At 35.7% G+C, this 19398-nt stretch overlaps 1 protein-coding gene across 6 annotated transcripts in view; it reads left to right on the forward strand.

Annotated features, from left to right (window-relative positions):
* RAB3GAP1 (RAB3 GTPase activating protein catalytic subunit 1) overlaps positions 1 to 19398 on the forward strand; it is a 113636-nt gene that overhangs the window by 10304 nt on the left and 83934 nt on the right. For 3 of the 6 annotated variants that reach the window (XM_040474928.1, XM_040474929.1, XM_040474930.1), the window contains 2 exons: positions 12668 to 12800; positions 16799 to 16877. The exons of 1 other annotated variant lie outside the window; for it this stretch is intronic. In XM_040474928.1, the coding sequence (XP_040330862.1) occupies positions 12668 to 12800; positions 16799 to 16877 (212 nt within the window). Of the gene's footprint in view, positions 1 to 4283; positions 4340 to 12667; positions 12801 to 16798; positions 16878 to 19398 lie in introns of all 6 variants that reach the window. 2 more of the 6 variants (XM_040474932.1, XM_040474931.1) reach the window with 1 other exon arrangement.

Consider the following 19398-nt stretch of genomic DNA (forward strand, 5'->3'; position numbering starts at 1 on the left):
TCAGTTGCCTTTTAGTTTTGCTGATTGTTTCCTTTGCTGTGCAGAAGCTTTTTATTTTGATGAGGTCCCAATAGTTCAGTTTTGCTTTTGTTTCCCTTGCCTCCGGAGATGTGCTGAGTAAGAAATTGCTGCGGCCAAGATCAAAGAGGTTTTTGCCTGTTTTCTCCTCGAGGATTTTAATGGCTTCCTGTCTTACATTTAGGTCTTTTTTTTTTTTTTTTTAATTTTTTTTTTCAACGTTTATTTATTTTTGGGACAGAGAGAGACAGAGCATGAACGGGGGAGGGGCAGAGAGAGAGGGAGACACAGAATCGGAAACAGGCTCCAGGCTCTGAGCCATCAGCCCAGAGCCCGATGCGGGGCTCGAACTCACGGACTGCAAGATCGTGACCTGGCTGAAGTCGGACGCTTAACTGACTGCGCCACCCAGGCGCCCCACATTTAGGTCTTTTATCCATTTTGAGTTTATTTTTGTGTATGGTGTAAGAAAGTAGTCCAGGTTCATTTTTCTGCATGTCGCTGTCCAGTTTTCCCAGCACCACTTGTTGAAGAGACTCTTTATTCCATTAGATATTCTTTCCTGCTTTGTCAAAGATTAGTTGGCCATATGTTTGTGGGTCCATTTCTGGGTTCTCTGTTCTGTTCCATTGATCTGAGTGTCTGTTTTGTGCCATGTACCTTTTAGTTTTTATTGTTATTGCACCAGCCAGGTCTTTTTTTTTTTTAATTTATTTACTAAAATAGCCAGTAATCTCTGTCAGTTATGCAGTTATGCACAGTATCATTAGGGCAATCTTTTTTATTTGTTTTTTTTAAGTAAACTCTGTGCCCAGTTTGGGCCTTGAATTCATGACCCCGAGATCAAGAGTCACATGTTTCTATTGACTGAGCCAGCCAGGTGCCCCTAATGAGGAATTTTAGTAACATGTTGAATAGAGCTGTTGAGAGTGGACATTCTTGCCTTCTTCCCATTGTAGAGGGGAAATGTTCAGTGCTGCAGCATTAAGAACATCATAGGTTCTCCATAGGCGTCCTTTATAAGTTTGAGGAAATTCTTAGTTTGCTGAAAGGTTTTTTTTTTAATCACGAATGAGTGTTTAATATATTGAAATCTTATTTTGTATCTATTGAAATAATCGTGGTTTTTCCTTTTTGTTTTCTGAATGTGGTAAATTGTGTTTAATTTTTTTTATTATGGTAAAATATATATAGGATTTATCATTAGGTGTAAAACTCAGTGGCATTAAGTACTTTGACATTGTTGAAGTTTTTATTACCAACAATCTGTGAACTTCATTCTCCTTTAAACAGTAACTTCCTCTCGCCTCCTCTAAGCCCCTGATAATCACTATTTTGTTTCTGTTTCTATGAATTGAGTACTGTAGGTATTGCATATAAGCAGGATCATACAGTGTTTGTCCTTTTCTGTCTGGCTTGTTTCACTTAGTATAATGTCTTCAAGGTTTATCCATGTTGTATAATGTGTCACAGTTTTCTTTTTAAGACGGAATCATATTCCATCGAATGTATATACCACATTTTGTTAATCTACTCATTCATCTGTTGATGGACACTGGGTTGTTTCTACTTTTTGGTTATTATGAATACTGTTATGAATAATGTATCCATGTGTTGGGTATTATGAATTTAATAATGCTGCCGTGAATGTGGCTGTACAAATATCTTTTCAAGTCTCTGCTTTCAGTTCTTTTGGGTAGGTACCCAGAGGTGGAATTGATGGATCATATGATAATTCTTTTTAAATTCTTTGAAGAATTGCCATACTCTTGGTTCTACAAATTCTGTTTTATTTGAAGATATTTTTATTTACATTGTTTCTGAAGGATAGTTTTGCTGAAGAATTCTGGTTTGTCATTTATTTATTTTTCATTCATTCATTTCAGTTCTTTATTTAAACATGTAGTTCTGGGGTGCCTGGGTGGCTCAGTTGGTTGAGCACCTGACTTCAGCTCAGGTCATGATCTCCTGATCTCACGAGTTCAAGCCCTGTGTTGGACTCTGTGCTGACAGCTCAAGAGTCTGGAGCCTTCTTCAGATTCTGTCTCCCTCTCACTCTGCCCCTCTCCTGTTTGTGCTCTATCTATCTCTCCCTCAAAAAGAAATAAAAGGTTAAAAAAATTTTTTTTAGAAGATGTAGTTCTATTTTCTTGTCTCAGTAGTTCTGGTTAGAAGTTCGGTGTCATTCATATTTATTATATTTTGGCATTTTTCTCACTGACTGGTTTCAAGCTTTTTTCTTTAGTTTTCCAGTTTAGGCCATTTAATTATTATGTGCTTAGGTGTATTTTCTTTGCATTTTTCTTGCTTAGGTTTGTTAATATTGGATATGTAACTTTTTTTTTCACCAAACTAGGGAAGTTTTAGCCATTATTTCTTCAAATACTTTTCTGACGCATTCTTTACTCTTTTTTAGTGACTTAAGTTATGCTTATATTTGAACTCTTAATATTGTTCCACAGGTCTCTGGGGTTCTGCTGTTCTCATTTTTTTTTGTTTCCTCTCTCTCCTAGATAATTTCTCTTGGTTTATCTTTCAGTTCATTTACTCTTTCTTCTGCTGTCTCTGTTGTTAAGCCCATTTGATGTATTTTTCACTTTATTGTACTTTTTAGGTCTAGAGTTTGTTTTTTTTCATGATTTTCAATTCTTTGAGGTTCCTTACCTCTAAATTTGTTTTGAAAATATTTTCCTTTAGTCCTGGAGCATATTTATTATAGGTAGTATAAAGCCAATTGCAACATCTAGGCCTTCTTGGGGTTGGTTTCTGTTGACTTTATTCTCTTGAATATAGGTCACATTTTTTTTTTTAATTTGTCTTGTGTGTGTACATATCCAGCAATTTCTCAATTTTATGCTTATTATTTTGAATGAAATGTAGAGACTAGATTTTGTTGTATTCCTCTAAGGAGTATTTTGTTTGTTTCAGCAAGCAATTCATTTGACAACACTAAAATTCCACTGTCTTCTCAGTGGTAACAGCAGCTGAAATTCTTTCTTTTAGTTTTCTTCTTTGTCACTCTACTGTGGAGTCTCCACTCTTCATATCTGGTTTAGCAGATAGCCAAAATCTGGGGTAGAGTTTATATACAAATTTCAGTGCTTACCTCCTTTTGGCTTCTTCCCTTCCAGGCTTTATGTCTTAACTTTAGAACTTTTCTGTCATCTTTGAAGTTTGTCCTCTGTTGCCTAAATCCAGTAAAGCTCCATCATTCTGCAACCATGAGTTGTGCACAGGATAGAGTGCATGAAATCATGCACTGAGATCATGACCTGAACAGACTCTGAAACCAAGAGTCGGTGCTTAACCAACTGAGCCCCTCAGGCACCTCTGGAAATCTAGTTCTGTTGCTTACCATAATCTTTTGTGGCAGTGTGCTATCTCAGTCTACTGCTGCACCAGAGGCTTTAAAATGCTATTTGCTTAAGCAGAATAGAATATGAACACATGGAATTACTTAACACTTTTTGCTATAAAATTAATTCATTGTTTCCTTAGAGCTCCTAGAAGTTAAAAATTTAGCATCCAGCTGGGGAGAAATAAAGTATAAAACCTGGCTGAAAAAGCTCAGCTTTAATCTGAGATAGATCAGAGTTGTCTTCAGGCATTTTCAGTTCTATTATTTCCTAGATCGTCTTTTCTTTTATATATTTTAAAAAGATTTTTTGCTTGCCATTGAGTTATAGCACATAGTTCTTTCAGTGCGTTAAGTAAAATTTTCAGTGTACATCATGAATTTCATTTTGAACTTTAATTTGGTATAGGACCTATGCCACTATTTAAACAAATACTGTGTGAACAAATGAGAAGGTTATCTTTACAGATGAAGTCAGATCAAGAGATAAAATGCTTGGGCTGTGGAGGTAGGCCCAAACTCCTGTTACAGGTGAATGCCTGAGGTGGCCCTCAAGAGTACTTATTGCCTCTAATGGAGACTTATTTGTGTCCACCAGTGTATCTTATATCTACTTAAACCTACTGGTTTTTTACCTTGAGGATGAGTATTTGTTATGATTAACTTGTAGTTGACTGTATCCCCTTTCCCTAGGATCTCTTACTGTTGGAGTTTTTAGCTAGTTGAATGTTCTCTGGATGAATTGTGGCTCTTTATTAATTTAAGAGGGACTGATCTCAAGTTCCCCTTTGTTTCCGAATTTCCTTTATTAGGGTTTTTAATAACCCTCTGGAACTAAAGTCAAAGTTCCATGGAGAAGAGCTTCTGGACCAAGCCTTAATATCATTCCCCTCTCCTTCTGTGCTTTTAGTGGGATGATCCTGATCCAGTCTGAGGGCCACCCAGGCTACCTGTGAAGAGTGGAAGGTATATAGATGACTGTTTTTTGGGTTTCTGTGTTTGTGTGTGATTAGATGTAGTTTTTTATTAATCTCGTGTTGTCATGGCCAGTATCCATGAACGTATAATAAATACACTGGAAACTTTGCCATGAAACGTTCATTACTATTACAAACCATATCACATACAAAATACGTGGAAAGTGCAGTGTCAGCTTTCTAGATTAAATATGTTCTTTTACATTTTTGCTATCTTTTAGAGGTTTTGTTTGGAATCATCAGGTATCTGTTGGAATTGAGTTGTACAGTAGTTACCCCTTATCTGTAGGGGATATGTTCCAAAAACCCCTATGGATGCCTGACATCATGGATAGTACTGAACCCTATATATTTTTTTCCTGCATGTATATACATGTGATAGTTCAATTAATGAATTAGGCACAGTAGGAGATTAACAACAACTGATAATAAAATAATAATTAAAACAATATACTGTAATAAAAGTTATATAAATGTCTCTCAAAATATCTTTTTGTACTGTGCTTACCCTTTTTCTTCTTGTGATGATGTAAGATGATCAAATGCCTACATGATATGAAGTGAGGTGAATGATAGGCATTGTGATGTAGTGTTAGTCTACTATTGATTTTCTGATGATATGTCAGAAGGAGGATCATCTGCTTCTGGACCGAAGTTGACTGTGGTTATCTGAAACTGTTTGAAGTGAAACCGTGGTGAGGGGCAACTGCTATAGTACGTGTTTATTTGTGTGCTACTTTGCCAGCATACTAGCATATTTGTTTTGTTTTAGGAAAACTTCTTGAAAAGCATGTGGTTTTAGAGTTGCTTGCGGCTAGAGAAATATTTGGTTTGTCTTATTCCAGAAATGGATGAAATGTTCATTGAGTTTTTTTTAAACTTCTTTTTATGTATGTGTGTATTTTAATGTTTATTTATTTTTGAGAGAGAGAAAGAGACAGCAGGGGAGGGGCAGAGAGAGAGGGAGACACAGAATCCAAAACAGGCTCCAGGCTCTGAGCTGTCAGCACAGAGCCCGAAGCAGGGCTTGAATTTACGAACCGGAAGATCATGACCTGAGCCGAAGTCAGATACTTAACCAACTTGAGACATCCAGGTGCCCCAATCTTCTTTACTTAAAAAAATTGTTTTAACGTTTATTCATTTTTGAGAGAAAGAGCAAGAGCAGGGGAAGGGCATATAATCTTCTTTATCTTTTAAAGAAGATTGTTGTGAATTCACATTTGAAACTGCCTGGAATGTGTTTTAGACAGAGTAGATAGTTGTAAAATATTGTGACTCAAAAACAGTCTTCTCAGTCTAAATTTTTTATTGAGTTGCAATTTCTATACTGTATAGTTCACCAATTTAAGATATATAATTCAGTGGTTTTTAGTATGTTGACTGAGCTGTACAACCGTTAACCACAACCAATTAAAACATTTTTTTTTTATATTTATTTTTGAGAGAGAGATAGCATGAGCGGGGGAAGGGCAGGGAGAAAGGGAGACACAGAATCTGAAGCAGGCTCCTCGGTCTGAGCTGTCAGCACAGAGCCTGATGTGGGTCTTGAACTCATGGACCACAAGATCATGACCTGAGCTAAAGTCAGATGTTTAACTGACTAAGCCACGCAGGCACCCTACCGCAATCAATTCAAGAACAGTTTCATCACTCCCAAAAGAAACCCTGTACCATTTAGCAGTCACTTATTGTTTTTTCCTATCCTTAGGCAATAACTTTCTATCTCTTTAGATTTGCCTGTTCTGAACATTTTGTATACATGGAATCATGCAATATGTAGGCTTTGGCATGTTGGATTTTTTTCACTTAGCATAAAGCTTTCAAGTTTGGTCCATATTGTAGCATTTATTAGTTCTTCTTTTTATTGCTATATACTATTTTGTTGTCAGGATTCATCACATTTTATTTATCCATTTATCAGTTGACTGACATTTGCATTATTTCTACTTCTTGGCTATTATGAGTAATGCTTCTATGAACCTTCATGTATAAGTCTTTGTGTGGATGTGTGTTATCATTTCTTCTGGGTATATATCTAGGAATATAATTGTTGGTTCATATAGTAACTTCATTTTTAATCTTTTGAGGAACTGCCTGATTGTGCTGCATCATTTTACATTTGTATTTGTCCTGATCTCTCTACATCGTCACCAACACTTGTTATCTTTTTCATTATAGACATCCTAGTGTATGTGAAGTGATGTCTCATTGTTATTTTGATTTGCATTTGCCTAATGGCTGTTGATATTAAACATCTTCTCATGTTCTTATTGGCTATTTGTATATCTTCTTTAGGGAAATGTCTTTTCAGATCCTTTGCCCATTTTTAAATTGGATTATTTGTCTTTTTATTATTTAGTGTAAATGTTGCTTATACATTTTGGCTACAAATCCCTTATGAGATACATAATTTGCCAGTATTTTCTCCTGTTCTTCTGTATTGTTGTGGGCTTTCTTTTCACTTTCTTGATGGTATCTTTAGTTTTTGCTCTTATATTTAGATATGCAGTCCATTTTGACTGTTTATGTCTAGTCTAAGGAAAGGATCCAATTTCATTTTTTTTTGTTTTTGCATGTAGATATCCAGTTGTGCCAGCACAGATGATTTTTTAATGCTTGTATTTTAATATTGTGTATGGTCAAAAGGATTTCTTATACCAGGGGATGAAAGCTTTAATTTCTAGCTCTATACCAAGTGTTTTCCTATGTTGACTACATATTGGAACATTTGAAAAATTCTAGTGTCTAGGCTACAACCTCAGAGATTCTGATTTAATTAGTCTATTGTGGAACCTAGTTATCAGTATATTTTTTAAGCCTCTTCAGTGGTTATAAAATGTAATTAGCTTGAGAACCATTGCTTTATCCTCCTCAAAAAAAGAAATGGAAAAAAATTCACTGTTTTTTAATGCTTTACTGTATTTTTGTCCTTTTCAATAATGTGTTGCATTTAGCAGTAGAAGAAACAGTTTTTAGTTTGTTAAATAAAAAAAAATTTATTTTAAGATGTTTATTTATTTTTGAGAGAGACAGAGCACAAGCAGGGGAGGGGCAGAAAGAGAGGGAGACACAGAATCCAAAGCAGGCTCCAGGCTCTGAGCTGTCAGTACAGTGCCTGATGTGGGGCTCAAACTCACAGACTGTGACATACTGACCTGAGCCAAAGTCACATGCTTAACCCATTGAGCCATCCAGGCAGGGGCCCCTGGTTACTTACCCTTTCTCTTATTGATATGATGTATCATATTGATTGATTTGCTAATATTGAACCACCTTGGCATTCTGGGAATAAATCCTACTGGGTTGTGTTGAATGATTTTTTTTTAATGTATTGTTGGATTCAGTTTACTAGTATTTTTTTATTGAGGATTTTGCATCTGTGTTCTTCAGGGATATGGCCATGTAGTTCTCTTCTTTTGTGGTGTCTTTATCTGGGTTTGGTATCAGGATAATGCTGGCCTGATAGAATGAAATTTTCCTTCCTTTTCTATATTTAAAAAACATTTTTTTAACGTTTATTTTTTGAGAGAGAGACAGAGGGTGAGCGGGGGGAGGGGCAGAAAGAGAGGGAGACACAGAATCTGAAGCAGGCTCCAGGCTCTGAGCTGTCAGCACAGAGCCCCATGCAGGGCTTGAACCCACAAACAGTGAAATCATGACCTGAGCTGAAGTTGGACACTTAACCAACTGAGCCACCCAGGCACCCTTCCTTTCCTATGTTTTGAAGTAGTTTGAGAAGAATAGGCATTAACTCTTCGTTAAATGTTTGGTAGAATTTGCCTATGAAGCTATCTGGTCCTGGACTTGTGTTTGTTGGGAGTTTTTTGATTACTGATTCAGGTTCTTTGCTGGTTATCAGTCTGTGCAAATTTTTTATTCCATTTTCAGTTTTGGTAGTTTATATGTTTCTAGGAATTTACCCATTTCCTCTGGATTGTCCAGTTTGTTGGCATATAGCTTTTCAAAATATTCACTTACAATTGTTTGTATTTCTGTGATTTTTTTTTTATTTCCCCTCACTCATTTGTGACTTTATTTATGTGAATCCTTTCTCTTTTTTAATGATTGGTTTCACAGAATGAGCTCCTGGTTTCACTGATCTGTTCCAGTGTGTGTGTGTGTGTGTGTGTGTGTGTGTGTGTGTGTGTGTGTGTGTTTAGGTTTCTATATCATTTATTTCTGCTCTAATCTTTATTATTTCCTTCCCTCTACTGGTTTTAGGTTTTGTTTATTCTTTTTATAAAAGCTCCTTTTTGTGTAAAGTCATGTTGTTTATTTGAGATTTTTCTTCTTGAGGTAAGCCTGTTAGATTAAATTTCCCTCTTAGAACAGCTTTTGGTATGTCCCAAAGGTTTTGAACATTGTGTTTTCCTTTTTCCTTGTAGTTTTTTATTTCTTCTTTCATTTCCTAGTTGACTCATTCATTGTTTAGTAGCATGTATTGATCCTCCATGTATTTGTGCTCTTTCTAGTTTTTTTTTCTTGTGGTTGACTCCTAGTTTCATAGTGTTGTTAGAAAAGATGCATGGTATGACTTCAGTCTTTTTGAATTTGTTGAGGCTTGTTTTGTGGCCTAATATGTGATCCGTTCTGGAGAATGTTCCATGTGCATTTAAAAAGAAGGTGTATTGGGGCGCCTGGGTGGCGCAGTCGGTTGAGCGTCCGACTTCAGCCAGGTCACGATCTCGCGGTCCGTGGGTTCGAGCCCCGCGTCGGGCTCTGGGCTGATGGCTCAGAGCCTGGAGCCTGTTTCCGATTCTGTGTCTCCCTCTCTCTCTCAGCCCCTCCCCTGTTCACGCTCTGTCTCTCTCTGTCCCAAAAATAAATAAACGTTGAAAAAAAAATTAAAAAAAAAAAAAAAAAAGAAGGTGTATTCTGTTGTTTTAGGATGGAATGTTCTGAATATATCTGTTAAATCCATCTGGTCCAGGGGTGCCTGGGTGGCGCAGTCGGTTAAGCGTCCGACTTCAGCCAGGTCACGATCTTGCGGTTCGTGGGTTCGAGCCCCGCGTCGGGCTCTGGGCTGATGGCTCAGAGCCTGGAGCCTGTTTCCGATTCTGTGTCTCCCTCTCTCTCTGCCCCTCCCCCGTTCATGCTCTGTCTCTCTCTGTCCCAAAAATAAATAAACGTTGAAAAAAAAAATTTTAAATCCATCTGGTCCATTGTCATTCAATGCTCTTGTTTTCTTGTTGATTTTATGTTTAGATGATATTTCCATTAATGTCACTGGGGTGTTAAAGTCCTCTACTATTACTATATTATTATTGATTAGTTCCTTTATGTTTGTTATTAACTATTTTATATATTTGGGTGCTCCTCATTTTCTTAATTTTTAATTTTATTGTTAAATGCCTTTTGTGTATTGTACTGTCAAAGGAATCTTTGCCTATCTCAATGTTGTAAAGACAGCTCTGCTTTTCTCCATGAGAATATCTTTTTATTCCAGGGCCATTTGTTGAAAAGATCATTCTTTCCCTACTAAATTGCAGTAGCTCCTCTGTTGTAAAATGAAGTATAAATGGGAATCTATTTTTGGACTCTTAAGTTTTATTGATCTATTTGTCTTTATGGTAGTACTATACTATCTTAATTACTATAGCAAAGTAAATCTTAAAATCAGCTGGTATATTTTTCATCAAAATTATTTTAGGTATTTTAGGTCCTTTGGATTTCATATTACTCTTAGAATCAGCTTGTCAATTTCTACAAAATACCTGCTGGGATTTTGATTAGGATTATATTGAATATATAGATCTCTTTGAGGAGAATGACATCTTACTGCTGTTGCGTCTTCCAATCCATGTACATTTAGCTCTATTTAGGTCTTTAATCCCTCTTATCAAGGTTTTGAAGCATTCTTAGGTAGAGTTCTTGCTATTTTTCATTAAGTGTATTCCTAGAGAATTGATTTGTTTTTGATGTTGTAAGAGTGGTATTTAAAAAAAAATTCATCTCCCAGGTGTTTAGTGCATGTATATAAAAATACAGATGCAGTCTGTTAAGTGTCTGACTTTTGATTTGGGCTCAGGTTGTGGATCTCATGGTTCGTGGGATCAAGCCCCATGTCAGGCTCTGCACTGACAGCACAGAGCCTGCTTGGGATTCTCTCCCCCACCTCTTCTCTGCCTCTTCCCTGCTCTCTCTCAAAATAAATAAATATACTTCAAAAAAATACAGATGGTTTTTGGGGTGCGTGGGTGGCTCAGTTGGTTGGTTAAGTGTCCAACTCTTGATGTCAGCTCAAGTCTTGATCTCAGGGTCATGAGTTCAGGCTCTGTGTTGGGCTCCATGCCCAGCGTGGAGCCTACCTAAAAAAATACAGATGGTTTTTGTATATTGATTTTGAATTCCACAACTTTATAAACTCATCAGTTAGTTTTAGTAGTTTGTAGGTTGCTTTGACTATTCTAGGTATGTCAGATCATTGTGAATGCAGACAGTTTTATACCTAGACTTTGACTAGACTTTATACCTAGGCTTTATACCTAGGCTTTATACCTAGACTTTGACTAGACTTTATACCTAGGCTTTGACTATTCTAGGTATGTCAGATCATTGTGAATGCAGACAGTTTTATTTCCTTCTAGTCTACATGCTTATTTATTTTTATTGTCTGATTGGGGCCCTCAGAGGTTGTTTTTGATGAATCACTAGATTAATATTGGACTAAAGTTGTCATTTCTGAGTGTAATCATAAATAAACACCATACTGAAATTTGTTATTAAAGGACTGTATCATAATGGAAATGAAGGAGGCAGGTTAGAATGTTGTTTTTCAATTGAACTAATTATCTTAAAAAGTTTATTTGGGAGACAGAACCTAGATACCTCCTCTTTAATGAATACAACCAAATCCTTCTTGAACTGGCTGTTCATAAGGTTTCCAGTGGTACCCAGAATCCAGAGTAGGGTCAGATAATGTTTCTTTATATCATTTAAAAAGAATGTTTCACCTTTTTTGCAAGCTTAACAAATACGCTTACCTCTCATTTCCTGCGCTTCTTCCTTGTCTGTACGTTTAGACTTAACTGCGTTATAGTGGGCGTTCCTCATAGTGCACCATATTCTTACGTATATCATTATAATGCTTATTACAGTTTGAGAATTTTGGTATCGGCCATAGATGTCTTAAATTTTTTTTTTTCAACGTTTATTTATTTTTGGGACAGAGAGAGACAGAGCATGAACGGGGTAGGGGCAGAGAGAGAGGGAGACACAGAATCAGAAACAGGCTCCAGGCTCTGAGCCATCAGCCCAGAGCCCGACACGGGGCTCGAACTCACGGACCGCGAGATCGTGACCTGGCTGAAGTCGGACGCTTAACCGACTGCGCCACCCAGGCGCCCCTAGATGTCTTAATTTAATACAGGTTAACCACACTTTAGAGAAACTTAACATATAAAAAGTATAGTTTCTGATATGTATCATACAAGTGATTTTTCTCTTAATATAAAAAGATTGCTATTTAATATATTTACATAATAAGATACCTTTAAGACATTTAAAATACGATTTAACTCAATTCAGAATTATGAATACTTTGCCAGCAACAAATATAAAACACTTGACTATTATTCGTAAGGTATGGTTGTGAAAACACTTTTTATAAAAACTTGGTAATGAACAAAATCATTCCTTACATGTTTTATATCTAATTTGGGACTGTCTGTGGTTGGCAAATTGCTGGGTTGGTATTTTCTGCCTCATAGTGGTGCTATGTTGTAATGACTATATACCTCTCCAGTGGAAAGAATAACTATGGGAGATTCAGGGCCCATGGGGAAAATTCTTTTTTATGATTATGTTGCATAAGTGAGGGGACTCTTTGGGACTTTTAATTAAAATGTTTTCCAGTCAAGGAGTTGCAGTTGAAATGAAAATATTTGAATACCAAAGCTTGATAAAGATGCTTGCAAAAACATGTTAAATAAGTGCTGCAAATGTCATGTCACTTAAATTGAGTCTACAAACTGCTTTTTTATTAAGCTATTTCTGATGTCTAATAATGCGGTGCACTATATAGTGATGTTATTGGATTTGAGATTTTTAGAATAAAAGTATATTTTATTGCCTTGTATTTTTTCTAAATTTTAAAATTGATAAAATTTAATCATTTTTAGGTAAATGTAACCAGATTCTGCTAACGATAGGAATTTTTTTTTTGTATGTTAGAGGCATGGAATTTACTGTATATTATTTTATATATTTATCTCAAAAATTATTTCAAAATTTTAATTTTGCATGTCACTTGATAGTTGATATTCTAAGGGAATTTTCTTTTTAAAAATGGGTATTTTTCCATTGTTAAATATAGGGTGTATTTACTTCTGGCACATGGGAAGAGAAATCAGATGAAATTTCCTTCGCTGATTTCAAGTTCTCAGTCACTCATCATTATCTTGTACAAGACTCCACTGACAAAGAAGGAAAGGATGAAGTATTGGAAGGTAAGTTGTTACTAATTATCTTTATTTTATTTTATTTTAGTTTGTTTTATTAATGTTTGTTTATTTTAAGAGAGAGAGAGTGTGAGCATGTAGGGGTGGGGCAGAGAGAGGGGGAGAGAGAGAATCCCAAGCAAGCTCTGTGCTGTCATTGCAGAGCCCAATGTAGTGCTCAATCCCATGAACCATGAGATTATGACCTGCCCCAAAATCAGGAGTCAGGCATTTAACCCAACTGAGCCACCCAGGTGTCCTGTGTTACTAGTTACTTTTAAACTAATGACTGTAAGAGTGATTATAATTTTAAATTATGAATTTAGTTCTCTTCATTAAGTATTGTCCTCTGTGGGCGCCTGGGTGGCTCATTTGGTTAAGCATATGACTCTGGATTTCAGCTCAGGTTATGATCTCACGGTTCGTGGGTTCAAGCCCTGCGTGGGGCTCTTCACTGGCAGTGCAGAGCCTGCTTGTGATTCTCTCTCCCTCTCTCTCTGCCCCTCCCCTTCTCTCTCTCTCATTCAAGATAAATATATAAACTTAAAAATATATATATAAAGTAGTATCTCTGGAGATGTTTTACCTATGCAGAGTTGTTTCACCACATCTGAAACAGAGTATGATCTTTTTTGTTTTATTTTCAGAGTATGATCTTTTAGAGGAATTTTTATAGCATCATTCATTTCAAAGTTAATTAGATTAGCAAATATTTATTGAGTGCCTAACATGTTCTAGGTACTTTGCTAAGCTCAGTTGAATCCACAGTTATAAGAAATTTACAGTTCCAGTTATAAGTTATATACAGTTATAACTATATACAGTTATAAGAAAGTTCCAGTAGGGGAGATGAGGTTTATAAATAAGTCACAGCAGTAGGAGGTAGAAAGTGGTAAGTTCAGTCCCAGAGCACAGATAAAGTTCTTTAAACTTCTGCTGAAGTTTAGAGGAGATGTGGTCAGGTCTAATTGAGAGAGATCAGAGAAGGTGTAATGGAGAATTAAACCTGGATTTGAAGGATTTAAGAATAAAATTACTCTGGGGCACCTGGGTGGCTCAGTTGGTTGAGCACCTGACTTTGGCTCAGGTCATGTTCTCACAGGTCATGAGTCCGAGCCCCATGTCAGGCTCTGTGCTTACAGCTTGAAGCCTGGAGCCTGCTTCGGATTCTGTGCCTCCCTCTGTGTCTGCCCCAACCCACTCGCATTCTGTCTCTGTCTCTCTCAAAAATAAATAAATATTAAAAAAATAAAATAAAATTACTCATTTGTCAGGATAGTGTTTTGGATATACCCCATAATTTGTCAGATCAAGTGGATTAAAATTCTGGCTTTTCTTCTTACTAGTTACTTGACCTTTCCAAGTCTGAATTATCTCACTTGAAAACCAAAGTAATACCACCCAGCAGATTAATGGGAAGGTTTAATGAGATAGTGTATATGAGCACCTACATGAGGACCTCACCCGTGCTAGGTACTCAGTAAATAGTGCTTATGGTTGGTAATAGGTCACATTGCTCAAATCTCCGTAAATGGTGCTTGTAGTTCATAGGTCAAATCATCCAAAATCTCTGTCCTGAGATAGAGTGGTATATAATAGTGAGTGAGCAAGGTGTTAAAACAGTATTAATTTTGCAGCTTTCAGTCAGATGCCCTTCTTAACTCACTCAAAAAATAAATACACAGAATGTGTGTTTAAATTTCTCAGGGCAATTGAAGGTATCATGCTAAGTGAAATAAATCAGACAGAGAAGGACATTTATTATATGATCTCTCTTATATGTAGAATCTAAAAAACAAAAACAAGAACAAAAACAAAACTCACCAGCCTCATAGTTAAAGAGAACAGATTGGTGGTTCCCAGAGATGGAGGTTGGGGGGGGGGTGGGCAATATGGATGAAGAGGGTCAAAAGGTACACTCGTGGTTCTAAGTAAGTCCTAGGAATGTAATTAATGTATAGCATGGCAACTATAGTTAATAGTACTGTATTGCGTATTTGAAAGTTACTCAGAGAGTAAATCTTAAAAATTCTTTGACAAGAAAATGTTTTTTAACTGGTGACAGATGTTGACTAGATTTATGATGATCATTTTGCAGTGTATACAGTTATCAAGTTGTTATGTCATACACATGAAACTAAGATAATGTTATATGTCAATTATACTTCAACTGAAAAAAATAAATTAAGAAAAAAAAGTTTTTCTGGTCAATACAGATATTATTTGTAAGTATAGGCCTGAAATATTTGTGCCTTTTCTTGTGTAGGAATAAAATTATATTACCTTTATTATTGGCATTCTTAGAAACAAAACAAGTAGATAGCATCTGCATTCAGATTTGGAAACTAGGGCAGATCACACTGACTATATATACACATAATTAAGACAATTTATACAGTAAAATAATTAAACCAGAATATGAATAAGTGTACTTGAGGAGGAAGGGGAAGAGGGAAATATATGCAGCTGGTGGGAAGTCTGATAATAGCCCAGAAAGTTCCAGTTCCAACATTTTGCTCATTAATGAAGCAAACTGTTAAAGGGAGAGAAATCTTAAGTGCTATTAATTTGAGGAACATCAAGAAGAAGCTGTTAAAATAAGGAGGCTTAGAATCAGTGTTTTTTGTTTTTTTTTAATGTTTATTTGTTTTGAGAGAGAGGAACAGAGAGAGAGTGTGGGATGGGGAAGGGTAGAGAGAAAGGGAGAGAGAAAACCCCAAGTAGGCTCCATGCTGTCAGTGCAGAGCCCAACAGGGGACTCGGTCTCACAACCCATGAGATCATGACCTGAGCCGAAATCAAGAGTTAGACTCTCAACCGATTGAGATACCCAGGAGCCTCAGAATCAGTGTTTCTGAGATGAACTGTGGTCTGAGAGAAGATGAATGGATTTTAGTTAAGTCATTATTGTTGTATGTATGTATATGTACATATGTATATATGTATGATGCAGTTTGAATTTGGTTGTGATTGAAGCTGTACGTAGTGGTAGAAGTTAAAAGTAAACCATCAATTCATTTAATTTGGAGATACACATTTAAAACTATGTTATCAGAGGTCAGAAGATTTGAGCACTGATAGTTTATTTTGTTGGAGTTGTTTGTTGGCTTTAAAGCATCAAGTCATTAGTGTTCTCCTATATACTCTTTTTTAAAAGGTAATTAAACATAAATTTGCTAAGGAATTATGACTATACAACAAAGGAAATGTTATAAATATTTTTTATGCTTTGAGTTTAGTATGCATTTATAAATAAATAAGGATGATATACGTCAGTATCTTATTATAAATTACAAGTGCTTAAAAATACATGGGTTATACATGGGTGGGAACCTGGTTAATGGTTTTATAAGAACACTTAAGATGGCCAGAGGCCAGCAAAGGCTGGCCATAAGAGGTGGTAAGGAAGTGACAGGACTGTAAGTAGTTTTGAAGAAAAGTAGAGACAAGGGCAGACCAAGAAGAAGAGAGAAAACGGCTTTCTAGTAAGGCTGAGGAACTGTTTGAGTCATGACATAGAAGAAAGGAAAATATTATAAACATGGGAACAATACTTAGAAGCTGGCTTTTTAGAAATAAAAGACATTGAGAGAGAGACATCTTTATTATATTTTATTTTTTTTTTTAATGTTTATTCATTTTTTAGAGTAAAAACAGAGCGCGAGTCAGGGAAGGTCAGAGAGAGAGAGGGAGACACAGAAACCAAAGCAGGCTCCAGGCTCTGAGCTATCAGCAGAATCCAATGCAGGGCTCAAATTCATAAACCATGAGATCATGACCTGAGCTGAAGTAGGATGCTTAACCAACTGAGCCACCCAGGCCCCCATGAGAAGGACATCTTTTTCACCCCAAATCTTAGAGATAGCCCTAGATATAAATCTTTAAGCAATTGCATAACTATATGGACTAGCAAGACATGTTATGTAATACGATTTTTTTAAATCATGTTACAAAATTTTGCCTTAGAATGAACATACTAATTTTTTCATTATGAAATGTTTTTGTAGATGTTATTCCACAGTCTATGCAAGATTTGTTGTGTATGAATAATGACTTTCCTCCAAGAGCACATTGCCTGGTAAGATGGTAGGTATACATTTTACTCAGGTAACTTTTAGTATGTGTGTTGGGAGACCCCAAGACCTCCCCCAGGTTCAGTGATTTGTCAGGAGGATGAATAGAACTCAGCCCGAGGTTACACTTACTATGATTTATTATGCTAACAATATCAATCTAGAGAAAAGGTGCCTGAGGCAAAGTTGGAGGAAGTGTTTGAATCCTTTCCCAATGGAGTTACTCAGGATATACTTAAATTCCCTTAACAATAAGTTGTAACAACACATATGAAACATCTACCAACAAAGGTTGTTAGCGGCTCAGCTCTCAGGGTTTGTATTTGGGGGCTGGCACCTTCTGACCGGTACATAACAAAATTTCAGATTCCCAGAAGAAAAGCTGGTGTTCAACATAAACCACATTGTGTAGTTTAAGCACAGTAACTCTTATTGAAGAGTTTTTTGAGAACCTTCTCCAAATCCAAATTCCTAGGTGCCTGTGAAAGGTCAGCCTTGCAAGCAGGCCATTCTAAGGATAGTAGTCACAGGCCTGCTGTTTATTCTTTTCTGCAATTTGTTTCATTATCTAGGGTAGAGCCTACCTATAATTCTGATGACTAGCATGAAACATTTACTTACTGTAGAAAACTTAATGTGTATTGTTGGAAATTAAACTGAAATAAAATGTTGATCTCAGTTACATGATAACATCATAACTCATCATATCTAAATTATAAATGTGATGGATTAATATAAGAGGTACATCACACTTAAAAGGTCTTTATCTCATTTTGGTAGGGGTGGTATTGAAGCATACCACTACCAAAATGTCTCAAGTATGAGTGTATGGTCAAGAAAGGACACCTAGGTAAAATACATTTATATACTGGTTTTATGTTTGTCTGTTGGTATGAGTTGGTCTCTTGATTTTTTATTGAAGAATTTCAATAAAGGGGAAAATGATAATTTCTTTGCTTTTTTTCTTCATTTCAGTGTGATTACTATAGCAAGTAGACTATGTAGCTTGCTTAAAAAAAAAGAAAACTAATTGCAAATGCAAATAAACTGGATATTGTTTCATAAATATGCCTGTCATTTTAGTGTGAACTTTTAAAAACTGAATTTAAATAAGTATAAGAGGAATTTAATAAATTGCCATTTAATGTAATCAATCCAGATTATCTTCGGATCTTTTAAAATGTGAATATATACATTTAAAATGGCAAAAGACCGGAAGGCAGCATGGTGTCATAGAACATGATTTTGCATGTACTCACTCATTCACCTCATTTACCATTAATTGAACACCTACTGTTTGGGCAGACAGTGAATTAGACATACTTATGTTGAATTTCTAGCTCACATACTTATTTTCAGTTTTGGGCAATTTTTCTGAGTTGGTTTCTATGTTCGTAAAGACAGAGTAATAAATAATATGTACCTTTAAGAATAATTGTGATGATTTAGTAAGATAGTGGTACATAATGTATTTATCAAAATTTGAATGCTGTTATAAAATCTCTGTTCAACCTTTTTTTTTTTTTTTTTTTTTTTGCTTCTAGATAGACATGTATTTTGAGGGAGCACTGTATAACCCATACAGTTTGACAACTGGTCCCCCCCAATTCATGTCCATTCCATAGGCAAAATATATTCATTCTGATCAACTGTTTAATATTTATTTCCTAAAATTGTGTTTGACACATAGTTTATAGTTTAAAAATAATTATTGAATGAGTGAGTGAAACCTTTCTATGTATTAATGCAGTACATGTTAGTGATCTATTTCTTTTTATATATTAATGAAAATCTCTTGTTAGTTTTTTTAACCTTTACATTTACTTTAAAAAATTTTTAGTTAAAATTAGTATATAGTTAAATTAACTTTTTTTTGATGAATAGTTTATTGAACTTCAACACCTATGTATAGGGTTTTGTTTGTTTTAAATGTGTATTTATTTATTTTGAGAGAGATAGGGACAGCACAAGCAGGGAAGGGGCAGAGAGACAGAGAGACAGGGCAGTGTCAGCACAGAGCCTGACATGGGGCTTGATCTCATGAACTATGAGATCATGACCTGAGCCCAAACTAAGTTAGATGCTTAACCAACCCAGTCACACACATGTTCCTATGTATAGGTTTCTTAAAACTACCGCCACAATCAGAATATAGAACAGTTCTGTAACTTCCCAAAAAACTCTTCCTGTCCATTATAATTTTCTGCAATCACTGATACATTTTTAGTTTTGATAGTTTTTCCTTTTAAGAATGTCAAAGAGATGGAATTATGTAGTAACTATTTGAGACTAGTTTCTTTTACTCAACATAATGCTTTTGAGATCCTTTGAAGTAATTCTGTATCAATAGTTTGTTCCTTTTTATTGCTGAGCAGTATTCTGTTGTCTGAATATATACTGGTTTGTTTATTCATTCACTCCTTGAACGACATTAGGGTTGTTTTTAGGTTTGGGTATTTATATTTATTATTTTTAAAGTTTATTTTTGAGAGAGAGAGAGAGAGAGAGAGAGAGAGAGAGAGAGAGAGAGAGAG

This window comes from Herpailurus yagouaroundi, unplaced genomic scaffold (assembly GCF_014898765.1).
Source record: "Herpailurus yagouaroundi ecotype Mexico unplaced genomic scaffold, PumYag 140, whole genome shotgun sequence".
NCBI classification, from domain to species: domain Eukaryota; kingdom Metazoa; phylum Chordata; class Mammalia; order Carnivora; family Felidae; genus Herpailurus; species Herpailurus yagouaroundi.